Source organism: Myzus persicae, unplaced genomic scaffold (assembly GCF_001856785.1).
Source record: "Myzus persicae strain clone G006 unplaced genomic scaffold, MPER_G0061.0, whole genome shotgun sequence".
NCBI lineage: Eukaryota > Metazoa > Arthropoda > Insecta > Hemiptera > Aphididae > Myzus > Myzus persicae.
In genome coordinates, this window is record NW_019102520.1 from 1,005,600 (window position 1) to 1,020,042 (window position 14,443).

The window sequence follows — 14,443 nt, forward strand, 5'->3', positions numbered from 1 at the left end:
ACCATAATGGTCTAATAACACAAAGTATACGACAATTAAAAATATAAAAGAATATTGAACAAACTTTTTTTACAACTCTACTTATTATCAAATTCGCTTAGTTTAAACAAGGATATAAAATAAGAAAATTAAAAAAAAGAAATATAAATATATTTTTTTTATGTTGTTATTATTTATAAGAACTATTTAATATTTTATATATAGCGTGCAATAAAATGTTAATTTTTTTTTAGAAAAATTTTTCGATATTATTATGTAGAGAAAATTTTCAGTATTAAATAAAATTAAAATATAATATCTTAAATAATACCATATGCCAGGTGCCAAAATCGACCCATGCCAGTTCGTTCTACATTTTTTTTTTTTTTTTGTTATTATAGAATTATGTTAAACAAATATAGATATAAAACTCACAATAATTTATTTATTAGTGAGATATATTTAATATTATATATTATATGAAAATATATATTTATACATATTGAAAAAATTAATATATATTTATATATATATAATTAAGTTTTTATAATATTTTTGTAAGTACTTAAGAGCCTAAATAATTTAGACAATCTCTCGAATAGGCTAAATATATATATATCATATACATACATTATTATATTACTTTATTTTATTTTGTTGTTTACGAATCTCAACGTTAAAATAGTCGTGTTTTTGTTTTTCTTGTTATTTTAGACGTTTGTAGTTAATATTATATAAAATAATTATAAATACATATATATGTATATTGTAGATTTTAGAAAAAAATTTTGTTTGTAGATGAGCACTTTACTGCCTCCCAAAACAATTTATCAATTACTGTTTGATGTATTTCAGGCTCATGTGCCATAGGGTAAAATTATTATTTTTCTTTTCGTTTAAACACATTGAGTTTAAATGTTATACATTTTAATTTATTTCAATCTTATTTTGTTTAAAAACATATATTTTAAAGTAGAAGACAAGAAACACAATGTTTATAATATTATATAAACTATATTTATATAATATATTGTATTAATATTATACGCTTGACAATATGAATTTTATTTTTATTTATAAATATATTATGTGTATATGTTTTATAGAAATATATACATACCATAGGAGTTTCTATTTTAATCAAATTTATCAATGTTGCATGTAAGGTTTTTCAGATTTTTATGAAATTTATTTTGTAAATGAAAATGTTTTATGAGATGATATGCAAAATAAAAAAAGCATGTAGAACAGTTTTTTTTCATTATTTTTTTATTACCCATTTTTTCTTTCATCATCATGTTGTGTGTGTTGGGAACTCGTATAATAAAATATACTTTTTGTTTTGTACCGCCAAATCCACATAGAGTTGCTAATGAATAAAGCAGTAAGGTTCAGGACAGAAGTAATAAAAATATATTGACTATGTACATTGTATGATGCAAGTATGTATATTATGTTTAATTGTAACTTTACGTCGTAACAACTCAACAATCTTTTTTTTTTTTACTAGATATGGTGTTGGACATTAGTGTGTGCATACTTTGGTCACAGCCGATAAAACTGTTCCCTAGAAACTTAAATACATCTAAATAATAAATGCTCATACCTTTGAAAATATTTTCGATTTTCTATCATATGAATAATATTACTGCTTTGTGCCCATAGACCTCCTAAGGTACTTAAAGTTAGTATAAGGTCTATGTAGAGTCCTTATTAGAAAACAAAAACATATTTTTATCAAAACGTGTTTATTGAAAATAATATAATTTTATGATTTTTGTCACTAATATTGTTCATATCGACTTATTTTTCTAAAGTTTATGACTACATTGTAGTCATCAATCTTCATATTAATAATATTAAATATGAAATGGAACTATATGTCCATTATTGACATATTTTGTACAAATTTAAATCATGTACCACGTAATACATTTTTTGCAAAAACACAGCAATGGTGGGGGAGGAGTTGGAGTGTTTCTACATCCTAAACAACCCCTGGGTGTCACAGATAAAAGAGTTATAAAGTTTTGCTCATAGTACCATAGTGGTTATTGTGTGACCTCAAGGAGAACAACCTATACAAATGAGTTAACACATAATGTTTATAGTAGGTAACAAAGGTTTTTATTAAGCAATTAACAGTAAAAATGTAAAATCTCATACAAATCATATTAAATATTAAATTGTGTTGTCGATGATTAAATATTTATATAAAAAAAATTACATGATTATATTATTAAATTATTTCTACAAATACTATTTCAAAAAACATGGTACTAAAGGTGAATACTGCTGCAACTTGAAATTCTTTGAGGACGAATGGCAGACGGTAGTAAGGAATTGATAAGTATATTTTTAATCAACTTTGCAAAGTCGCTGGATGTTATAGCCATTAGCCACGTGGATGATTAATCAAACCCCTACAAGGATTGTTTAGTGAACTTAAAATTTATCTGCACGAGATAATATAGTTTATAGCTTGAAATATTCCACAAAAACACGGCCTTCTTTGGCATTACTTCCTGATGGTGAAATTTTTTGGGTGGATATGAGCTGACTTCAGTGTGTTGCTACTACCTCCAATGAACAATATGCATTGGTAGTATACACAGTTACAGTAAGAATAGACAAATATGTTTTACAATTGAGATTTGACATGAGCATCTATTTTCTTAAAACATTCAACTCCAAAGTCAATTTTATATGTGCGCCAGTAGCCACTTTGATTTGACTTGCGGTCGGTTATAAAATTGGTATATTTAATGAAATTTTCAATACGGTAATTAATGGAAGATACAAATTTTAAATGTGTTGTTCTCTTTTTGCCTACTAAAAACTTAATAAAAAAATTGGTTTCTGCAGTGGCTTATTCAGGTTTTATAAATGGGGGGGGGGGGGGCTCAACAAAGTAAATCTGAGTTTGATATCTGTTACCTTATACCAGGTTGTCATTACTATATCTCCCCGCCCTCTGTATGCCCACTCAAACGTGAATGCCCACACAACCTTTTGTTATAATTATTTTTTTCTCTTTTGTCTTTTGATTTGTAAATATTTAAAAGGGTTAGATACTACTTAGATATATCTTATATTATTAATATTTTATTACTAATTGTTATCTATTCACCAAATATTAAAAAAATCGAATTCTTTTAACATTAAGATTTAGATGAAACGTCAAGGACACTTTAAATTAATAAAAACAAAAAAATGACTATATCTCGTAAATCGTAATAGCCATTACAAGTAATTGGTATTATTCAAAATGTTTCTTCGAAACCGTTTTCAGAAATATGGTTTTTTTTTTTTATTAATATAGCTTTAAGTAAAAACTAATATAGTTCAACAGTTGTATAATAGATTTGCCTTTTATTACATAAAATTTAAACCATAACACGTCCAATAGGAGGAGCTGACGCCCCCTTAGCCCCCTGGCCCCTTGGTATGCCATTGGATTAGTGTACAACATGTTAACTCTGGCCATAGGGTCCTTTTTATGTCAACTACGTGTTGACACCAATCACGAGTGCCCATTTACATGTGTCAATTATGTGTTGACATCAGCGTTTAACATGTTAAGGCAATGATTTTATTAGGAGTATTTATAATAAAAATAATTCATACACAATAAATTTAAACATTTAATGAAAAATATGTGTACAAATATCACAGGCTTACTTTTTTTTAACTGTGATTAAAATATAATTTTTAGTTTGAATTAATACTTTTAGTGGTGTTTTTTATACATAATTCACATTTATTTTGCAATACAGTACAAGGCAATATGTATGCAATAGTGTCAGATCAATAAAACTAACACATAATATACAATATAATATGTACTTAGGAAATAGTAGATTAAAAACTAAAATAACAAATGAATAGCCGCTGCCTTATACTCATTCTGTCATTAATATTATTAACCATATAGTTATTATTGATAATTGATTAATTATGAACGAAATATTTTACCTCATTGAAGGAATGATCAGAAATCACAGTTGTAATCAGTGTTGTAACAAAATCTTGTCTATACTAATGGTTTTCATGATATTTTTCTATTTCACTCCGATTAAAGTTATTGTGACAAATATTGCATTTTATTATCTCAGTCTTTAGGCAATTTCTACATTGTAGGTGTTTACAAGGTAAATTATACAAATTACAGTTTTTGTCACATTTGCTACATTGTACTTTAATTTTTTTAGTCTGTCGTTCTGTGTAAAAACTAAAACTATGTTTACCCACTGCTCGTGGAATACACTTCACATTTTTATCATCTGCGTGTTTTATTAGAAACGAATCGATTCGTCCTTTCAATTCGGGCACAGGCATAGGTTTTAGTTTATCTGTAAATGGTATTCCAGTAAAAGGGTCACAAGGTGAACGTCCATACATGGTATCATGTTTAATACACTTTTCTACTGTAGTACTGTCGACATATTTTCCACAAGGTAGAACCATAGGACATGTCATCACTTCATAAGTAATTGAATCTAAAAAGTCATCACACATAACAAACATTTCAGAATTAATTTCTGTGATCGGTTGCGCATCTTTAATTTTTTTTTGTATTTCTTTTGGTCTTTTACTTTCTTCCCAACTACGAGTTATTGATTGATGGATTTCTTTTGGTACTCCACATGAAATTTTTCCCCAAACTTCCAACTTGCCTATTGCTGGTATAGAATTTGCTGTTTTGAAAATACGCACTGATAATTTCTCAGCTGATCTGATATTTCTACTTGCCGATATATTAAAACAGCATTTATCGTATTCGTTCCCAAAGGTGGATAAATCTGTGCTATTATCATGAAACAATATTGCCTCTTTTTCAGTTATCATAGAACAGATCCTTTGTACATTATCACTGCGCCCAGCTAATATCTGAAAACCCGAGGATTTCTGACCGCCCACCCGTGTGCCGATCACTACGTACTTAATGTCAAATGCAAACGGGAAATTGAATGTTAAGCTCACCGGTGGCCGAATGAAAGTCTCGCATAGAAATCCTCTTTTTCGTAATCCTGCATCTGGCGATATAAGATTTTCTACGGAATAGCCTTCTCGAGATATACAACTGCCGTCCAATTGTATACTGGCATTAAAAATCGGATCACAAGCATTCATAAGCTGTAAATCAATAAACTATGAAAGCTGGTACTCAATACTCATAATAATATTATATAAATATCACAGATTACTTACCATATTGGTTAAATTTTGTAGGTCTCAAAGTTCTCTACCTATGAACGACGTTGCTGGATTTCTGCATGGAAAATTGATTGACTGTGTTAAATATAAGAAAAAACATTTTTTATTTATTTTGTTGAAATAGGTATTTTGATTTTTCATGTTCCAACCGAGTTCAAGAGTCTTAGGTCGTATCTCACATTTACCATGAATTAAAATAGATACCTATACATAAAATTTATAATTTATGCTGCTCCCAACTCCATCTCATTGTTTTATAATGTTTTAATTGTTTATCTTTTAATTTGTTATCACATATTATTATTGTTCGTGTTATCAGTGTATTTTTCTCAAATTTTAGATAGTAACACAGATATATACTTTTATATAATATCTGAAGATAGAAATAACTATAATAATATAGGACATAGATAGGTACAGTGCTACAGTTAGTAGTTGATCCAATTCCAAACATTCGATAACTTCTTTTTTGGAACATCAATAAATATTTTACCTATTTATTATTTAAATTTTAAATATATTTATTAGATTAGAAAAACCTAAAATAAGTCACTTTATATTATCTTGTTATTATTAGGTATAAAAATCAAGTGCATAACTTGCTACAATACAGTTTTGTTTTTTTACTTTTAAATCACTAGTCAGTGAATAACTAGTTCATATTTGTCAGGTAGACTGAAAGCATTAACTTTGCAGTCATAATAATATATTCTATACACTATGTCTCCACCAACTATAAGGTCGTCTCAAGGAAATACAGCCAGTCAGACGCAAGGGCCACAATATGCTAAAGTATTTGTTCAACGAGACTATTCTGATGGCACAACTGTGAAATTTATGACGAGTTTCCCACAAGGACTTGAAAACAAAGTAAGAATCTTATTGGAAAGCTTGATTTTATTACAATATTAACTTTATGAATATTGTTTGATTGTAGATCGAGCGAACAGTTTTTGAATATACAATCAATCAGTTGAATACTTATTTCGCTGAAGCTGAAAAGGCTTCATGTAAGACATACTGTGAAGGCTGTTTTGCGTGTTTCACAGTGTATACAATGTTTTTGTGTGCAGATACACATTATGAAAAAGTAAATAAATAATAAATCATTTTCAATGTAGGTATTACATTATTATTATTAAATGATTGTTCAATTTAATTTTTAGTGTTTACGAAAAGTTGGAAAATTTATAGTCGAACAGAATGAAATGGTCTATTTACCAAGAGGTTTGCTGCTTACCAATCCTGCTGAACGAGGTTTAAGAATTGTATCCTTTATAATGTTTGTTTTATTATCATGCAACTGTTAATTAATAACTAGAGATAGGATGTCGATGACCTTAATAAGTACCCACAGTCACCCAAAAAATGTTTAATGCCCTGAAAAATATAAAACATGACTTAGACAATTTTCTCAGGTGTTAAAAGTAATTTGAAATATGAATTGAAAAATTAATAAAGTAAGATAAGTAAGCTGAGAAGATTTTTTTAGTTTAATTTACAGTTAAAAAAAATATATCAAATGACTCAATAAACTTAATCACAACAAAAACCCTCCAATAATAATAAAATAATTTTTTGAAGTAAACATATTTTCTTTAAAATTTAAAATTTGTGAAAAATTCCCTATATTGTACAAAAACAAAAAGCTATAAAAATACCTATAATATGAAAAAACGACTTAAAAATATATCAAAAATACGATTAAAAATAAAAAAGCAATTATAGCTAAAAATGCAAAATAAAATTAGTACATTCTGAATCAAGGAAGTGTGAAATAAATTTTGAGCTAAGATAGTATAATATAGTATCAAAGAAAAAAACTGAAAAGTCATCAACATCCTATTTCTATAAATAACTATTATTTACTTTACTGGGCCTTCTTTTTTAAACCACAGCTTGCATTTTTTGGTTCATAAATTATTGAAATTTAAGATATTGATGGTAGTGTAGTTTTTCTTCTTCATATAAATATGATTCAGTGAATAGTGTTAGGCATACCAAAATTGTAGCCAAACAATTTTTTCATTAATATGGCTGGGAACATATTCAAATTGATGTACTTAAATTTTTATTTTATTTATTTATTTATAAACACCCGTCGCCCAGTCGGCTTAAACTATAGATATTTATAGTTATTTCAGAATACTTATTAAAATACTTGTTATTAGGAGCAACAAAAGAAAAAGAAAAATATTAATGAGAACATTTAGAGCTATAAACTACACAATTATTTTTCATACAATGTTGTACCTCCGAGAGAATAAAAATTATTAAGTTTATCACCTAAATTTAGTATTTGGTCAACCGGTGTAAAAAGACAATAGTTACACTTGTGGGTAGTAGGTAGATGTATACAATGTAGACTTGATTTCAGCATTTAGTTTTTGACATTTATACTAATTAAAGCAAGTATAGGTATCAAGAACAAGTTTAAATAGTTTGTAGACTAAAAAAAAGTTACGGGACTGCACAGTAATTACTAGTCTTTTAAGTAGACCTTTAATCTGAAAAAGCAAATTATTCTCTTTTAATTTCAAGTTACCAATCATAATATCGATTTTTAAAACCTATGTATCAGTTCAAAAAATTGCGATTAATATTTTTTGATATGGTAAAAATTCTTTAAGTATATTATGAAGATACTGTTTAACATAAAAATCTTGAAATGCAATATTTTAAACAACCAAATGTTAAATGCCTTAAAATATGAAAAAATGACTATACAATTAAAAATGCAAAATAAAAACTTTATTCTGATTAAAAAATACATGAAATGTGATCTATTAAACGAGCATCGCGTAGTTAACTTTGGAAAACAATGCATAATATATCAAAATCCCAGCCCTATTCATAGTCTTGGTAAACAGTAAATACACATTTTACATATGTATGGTGCACATTTGGTATTGAAAAGTTACACACAGTCGGTACCATCTATAACTACATATAGGGTATGGCGTTCATTTCAAGATCTTGGCAAAATTCCGTTTATTTATGCGTACATTTATATAACGTCATATTTTTCATGGTTCCTTGGCCATTGTGATAGATGGTACTGACCGTATTTAATATTTAAATTAATTAAAACAATTTGAAAGTTATAAGCGTTATGGTTCTCATATTATATCATAAGTCATAACTTATATACATAGGCCTTCAGCAGTTCGTATTTAGAAAATGTACTTTACCTTAACTCTTTATTAACAGATTGAAATCACTATGCTAGATCAACCTATAGTGGCCAGAACATGACTCACATTATCCGTTTCGACGGAAGAATTCTTCATGTGAAAATTGTCTAAAAATATTTGTTGAGTGTTATACAAATACTATAGTCATACAAACAAAATGTCAATCTTACAATGGTTTTTCATTTAAATATTTTGAATCTTGCATTCTTATGGTCTATGGAAGAAAACTATTGTTATGTTAGTATTATTTTTTTTTTTTTGTTGTGTGGTTTTGTTTGACTTAACATACCTAATTTTGCATTTACTTAACTTTTTATTTTTATTATTAAAATAAAACCTTATTTTTAAACAATAAAAAGTTGATCAAATAAATATGTTTTTATCACCAATTAGTTTTTATTTATAATATACTTATAATTAACTTTATATGTACAAACTAATGAGAATTGATAAGTTGTAGCAAAATATGAATTTGAATTATTGTTTAAAATTAACTGAGTAGCCACCAGTGTTTGGATCCTGGTTGAGTTGGAAGTTTTGGGTAGATAAACCAAATGGTTTTAGTACCATATTGCCCAAATCTTTAAGTTTAGCCATCATTTCAGTTTTTAATTTTTCATTACGTTCATTTATTTTTTCTTGTAATACCTGTATAAATAAGTACACATAAAAAAAATAATTAAAATACTAATAATGAATAACTATTATTAATTATTACTAACTCTAGCATTGTATGCCACTTCAGCATAATTTCGATCAATTTCGAGGACTTTTTTTAAATCATCCAATGCTTCATCAAGCTTGTCATTGCGTTCAAACAATTTAGAACGTCTAATATACGCCTTTAAATAATCAGGATCTAACTCAATAGCACGAGTACAATCTTGTATAGCACTTTCAATATTCTGCAGATAAAATAAATAAAATCATGTATTAAATGAGAGTAACTACAAGGAATATGTTATTGCTATAACATACAATGTTAGATTTAGCTGCAGCTCGATTAGCAAAAAATATTGCCCTGTAATTTGGGAAAATTAATGGACAAGTACGTAATGCATCTGTGTATATTTTAGAAGCTTCTTCGTGTTCTTGATTCTTAAATTTGATGTTACCTTCGTTTTTTAAACTAAGAGCTTCTTGTAGTAACTCCTAAAATCATTTACATATATATATAAGTAATTATTTTAAAAAATAGTTTTTTTTACTGTGTGAACTCTATTGTTTAATTGGCATATAATTATCTTATGCACTTACCATCTATAATAATTTCACATATATTTAATAATAGTATAATAGGTATAAATTATAAATTCTTAAACTAACCCGTTTTTTTTCTTCTGGTAGTTTATCATCTCTTTCTTTTAATAGAGTGTCATCAATGTAATCTTCGTCTCTAATTTCATTTTCTTCATTTACATTAGTATCAAACTCTGAATCCGATTCACTGTGATGAGATACTACATCATCACTAGGAAAATCAGTTTTAATGGCTGAACTCTCCAAGTTTTTAGTGAGTTCTTCTATGAGTTCTTCGTTGGAGGGGATTCCACTTTTACTATCAGAAGACATCAGTCCAAATTTTCAAAAAATTCTACACAAGCGATAGCATTTCAAATATTAGTCAAATTACCTACATCAATTTATATCAATATTCAATACTTTAGTATTTTTAATTCTTACCCAATGTTAATGTCTTAATAAAATGCAAAGTCCTGTTAATTGTAGCAACTCGGAAAGCGTGTTTGTTAAAATTTAATGATATTGGTTTACATGAAAATTAGGCACAGAGAACATAATATCATTATTCAATAATCATCAGTACGAATGTATATTATAATTTATAATAATATTTTTTGATTCATAATATCACAATGTAGATAATTGCGAAATGTGATTGTCACAGAATGTATAGAGTATAGATAATGAACTGCTTATTATCATAGAATCATTCTATGGTTATATTAATTGTAACCACGGTTGAAGACACAAACTAAGATAGTTTGGACTGGTAACGAACAAGCTGGTGGGCGGGTCGCGGGTGATGCCATGCGGATGTGGCTTTGTGCAGGAAACGATAACAGCAGCGCTATCTACCAAGTGTATTCTATATATCAATGTTTGCAACCACCCATGAGGTGGCCGATCAGTTTTGTCGCAAGATGACGCTGTAAATTATGATCTTTATTTTAATTTAATTTTAATTTTAATGATTATAACATAAAATATTCACTATAAACTGACTTCGCCCAGAAAAATTTGAACAAACATAAAATTTCGAAATATCGGTATTAGTGTACCTCGGTTCACGAGAGGATGTATAGATGTATTGCTACCTACTCGCTTTGTGAATTAATTCGACCGAGATGGGCAGGCGGATTGGATATTGTAACGATTGAATATTGATATATTTTCGGACGTACTTGGAACTACTCAGTACTCTCTTAATTTTCATGATTTTTCTATGAACAAACATTGGTAGAGTAGTTTTTGAGTATAAATGTGCCTAACTAACAGACTGTGAATGAGTTTGAATGGATGATTCGGTAGAAGATTATGGCCAGTACCTTTTGTAGTCTGGTATTATTATATTGTTGTATTCCGGTAATAATGTACCTAATATTTTAATCCGTGATAACATTTAAGATTTTAATATTTTTAAAACCAAAGGTCCGGGTTATCTGATTTTGAATAATAAGTTCTAAAAAAACCGATTATCCAAAGTAAAACTGTGTTGATCATACTGTGACCTAACTTTTATGGCGCTTACACTACGCTGCAATTTAGCAATTATATCTGTAATAAATTGTATATATCTGTTATATATCTGTATTATATTTGTAATTATATCAGATATTTTATTATCTATTACAGCGAATTGTAAAATTTTTCTTATGATTATTTTCAAACAAACTAAAATCTTATAATTTAAAGTTATTATGCTAGTCCCATGTTTGCAGTCCCTATTTTTCATAAATATTCGTAATACGCATTTTTGTTATGTAAAATCAGATGATACAGAGACAAATTATACATTACTAATTGCCAATTTATTGGTAACTACCAATCTATTTTTATATTACAAAATACAAGAAATGTACTCATGAAATATAAATGCCAGTACTATATATACCTATACCATCGTGTAAGATATTTATAGATTATCATGTAATATTGTCTGCATATGTGTATTTCTTATGTAACTGTTGAGCTGTATTATTCTAGTACTGGAAGCTATGAAAAATGAAAAAAATAAAAATAAATGATAATATTAAAATTTGATAGGTAAATGCTTTATTTTATGTATGATATTTCATTTAAAATTTAATTGATCTAATGTTTGATTCCTCGTAGTACCTAATTGATTTGCATATCATAATAAAATCGGTTAATACCTAATATGTTATTTTGCACCTTGGAAATGTACCTAAATTACACATAATAGACATTTTGAAAAAAATATGACGAGGAATCACCTTTACGATACTAAATAAAAGTAAAGAAGTAAACTGAAAAGATCCATTTGGTAAAATGACTAAAATGTAAGTATTTTTGTTATCATAGACAATTATCTTTAAAAAAAATAAAAGGTAGTAGGTATAGGTACCTAGTCAGTAGACACTATAGACACTAGACAGTAGTCGTCTTGAAAGTAGTTTATAGATAATTTCTTAGTAGGTACTCACTTCTCAAATCCGTAGTGCACATTTCCAATTTCGGACTATACACTTTGTGTCGAGGTATGTTATTTTATGTAAAATCTATTTACACGACAATAATTTATTTCCATTATTGTAATCATTATTATCATCATAATTAGAATGATAATAAACATTATTAGCATAATTCATTGTGGTATTGTACACCATTTAAGCGGTGCAATTGATGCGTCATATTGAGGAAAAACATTTCTGGGGCTGAAAACCAATTAATGATGAGATGTTGTGCAAAAATGTATTTGCATATTACCAATTTTCATATTAATCAATGATCAATGATAATATTTTAAGTTTTTTTCACTTTGGTGTATATTTATACATCTGACCCACTGAAACTAGATAACATCTTCAAACAGAAATCACCCACAAAGTTGTATTGATTGAATTGAAGCATATTGCCTGTTTCAAAAAGTAACAAGAGACAAAACAAAAAACATGCATATACAGTCATATCCACCTTAACAGTAGATATTAAATATAATATAATACATTTTACTATTTACCAACTAAAATACATGTACCTATACGTATTGTGTTATCGAATGGAAGATTAATGCCTATAATATTACCTTTACTTGGGCTACCTGTGAATAAAAAACATTTCATTGCATTAATTACTGTATACAATATTGAAGGGTTTTTTTGAAACATAAGTATAAAGTATCATGTATCTAAAATTGAAATCATACAATTATCGGTGTTTGTCAATTGCGCCAATTTTTCTAGACTACCTGAAATTTATACATCTTTTGCGCCGGCGGATTTATCCCAAACGAAAATGGTATACGTCTTTTGCGCCAATAAATTTATCACAAATCCAGGAAGATATTATAAAATATAAAATATCATATTATTATACTATTATTAGATTATAATGTAATTATCAAACATATAAAAAAAAGTGTAATTTAAAAATTGAAAAAATTGAAAAAATTAAAACACATATAAATAAACGATGATAAATTACATATGAATAAATTGTCAAAAAGTATTAAAATTTCATTTCTTGTAATGGTGACTTACCGACTTCACAAATTGAAACATATTGATAGTACCGTCATATTATCATGTTATCTCATTTTTATTAGCGGATATTCCGATTTTACCAATTTATTGCATGTAGATAGATAACGTATAGTATGTACAGTTTAAAACATCGCGATTTTAAATCGTCCGTGTGTAATATGAACGTAGACGAGTACGTTCAAACCGCCTAGTGTGTAATCAGCTTATTTTTCAACTTCAGTATTGCCGGCGCAATTAATGTATAATCTTTTTTGGACCTAAATATCGTCCGGCGCAGTTGATGTATAACCTTTTTGAATCCCATCATTTTTTTTTAATTACCTGTGATTTCTGGCGCAATTGACATATGTCATATACCCACAATTATAAGGTTTTTAAATGATGAAACATTTACCAAATATTAGCCAATTTTAAATTACTTTATTTTATATTCCTGCGTTAGATATTCTTTTGTTTTAAAATAATTTAAAATGATATGAAAATAAAAACCACAATTGAAAAAAGGGGTTTATATTTTTTTTGTTTTGCTATCACGTACATGTATTTATTTTAGAATTTACAATACGAAAATATTTGTACGTAGCTTGTGGATAAAAGAAATGCCACGAATTGACCACATGGAAACACACATGTCAACAACATTTTGTTTCTGAACATCACAATAAAAAAAAATATATATATACACATAATATTACAAAATATATGGAGAAATGAAAATGACAAAAGAAAACGGACAGGGTGGAGGTTTAGCATAGGCGGAGGTTTGATAGAATTTTTTTGGGGGTGGGGAAGGGGGATACTATTTTACTGAGTAAAACGGTTTCACCACCCCTTAACCCAAGTATCTAAATATGTATACAAATGTGAAATTAATTTTTTACTAACGTTTAATCTCAGAAACTACTAAACCAGGATCAATAAAAGTTATATCAATAGATTCCTTGAGACTGATAGTATTTTAAGCTTGTATGTTTTCAATCCCCATAGGTCGCTATAGGGTGGTTCACACATGAATTTCGTTTTGGTTCACGAAAATCAATACCTATAGGCTAGAATAATATAGGGGTGCCAATCTGTCATTAGTTACAGAAATACAATTTTAAAAAAATGTGCACATACTATCAAGTATCTAATATTGTTTAATGTCTAATTGCATGATAGTTTGTTACAGCGGCATGCCATGAGTGGAGACGATAGGGGTAAACTAGGGGCGCCATTTGGGGGGACGCAGGGTATACTTTGGCTCCCCTATTTTTGCCTGTTGGCCTGGATGGCTGGATTACTATTTACAATGGGCCGACGTGGTTC

General features: G+C 28.0%; 3 protein-coding genes across 3 annotated transcripts; 1 reads left to right on the forward strand and 2 right to left on the reverse strand.

The window, feature by feature from the left end:
* Positions 1-2,549: 2,549 nt before the first annotated feature.
* Positions 2,550-5,464, reverse strand: LOC111032371 (RING finger protein 37). Its single transcript, XM_022312667.1, has 2 exons — positions 5,191-5,464; positions 2,550-5,115 (listed from the first exon to the last, which is right to left on the reverse strand). Exons 1-2 carry the CDS (start codon positions 5,191-5,193, stop codon positions 4,018-4,020), a joined length of 1,101 nt encoding a protein of 366 aa, XP_022168359.1. The 5' UTR covers positions 5,194-5,464; the 3' UTR covers positions 2,550-4,017.
* Positions 5,465-5,576: 112 nt separating this feature from the next.
* Positions 5,577-8,569, forward strand: LOC111032368 (golgin subfamily A member 7). The gene is made up of 4 exons (XM_022312663.1): positions 5,577-6,066; positions 6,134-6,286; positions 6,363-6,464; positions 8,407-8,569. The coding sequence occupies exons 1-4, from the start codon at positions 5,917-5,919 to the stop codon at positions 8,449-8,451; spliced, it is 450 nt and encodes a 149-aa protein (XP_022168355.1). The 5' UTR covers positions 5,577-5,916; the 3' UTR covers positions 8,452-8,569.
* A 193-nt stretch (positions 8,570-8,762) lies between these two features.
* On the reverse strand, positions 8,763-10,290 carry LOC111032367 (tetratricopeptide repeat protein 1). Its single transcript, XM_022312662.1, has 5 exons — positions 10,074-10,290; positions 9,717-9,984; positions 9,369-9,542; positions 9,113-9,295; positions 8,763-9,038 (listed from the first exon to the last, which is right to left on the reverse strand). The coding sequence occupies exons 2-5, from the start codon at positions 9,960-9,962 to the stop codon at positions 8,868-8,870; spliced, it is 774 nt and encodes a 257-aa protein (XP_022168354.1). The 5' UTR covers positions 9,963-9,984; positions 10,074-10,290; the 3' UTR covers positions 8,763-8,867.
* Between the last annotated feature and the right edge of the window lie 4,153 nt (positions 10,291-14,443).

Bases quoted from the DNA above. Each gene is read 5' to 3' on its own strand.
- LOC111032367 (XM_022312662.1), bottom strand. From the start codon at position 9,962: ATGTCTTCTGATAGTAAAAGTGGAATCCCCTCCAACGAAGAACTCATA. The intron at 9,543-9,716 runs GTTAGTTTAAGA...AAATGATTTTAG, and splicing joins TACCAGAAGAAAAAAAACGG to GAGTTACTACAAGAAGCTCT. The intron at 9,039-9,112 runs GTTAGTAATAAT...TTATTTATACAG, and splicing joins AAGTGGCATACAATGCTAGA to GTATTACAAGAAAAAATAAA.
- LOC111032368 (XM_022312663.1), top strand. From the start codon at position 5,917: ATGTCTCCACCAACTATAAGGTCGTCTCAAGGAAATACAGCCAGTCAG. The intron at 6,067-6,133 runs GTAAGAATCTTA...GTTTGATTGTAG, and splicing joins CACAAGGACTTGAAAACAAA to ATCGAGCGAACAGTTTTTGA. The intron at 6,465-8,406 runs GTATCCTTTATA...CTTTATTAACAG, and splicing joins CTGAACGAGGTTTAAGAATT to ATTGAAATCACTATGCTAGA.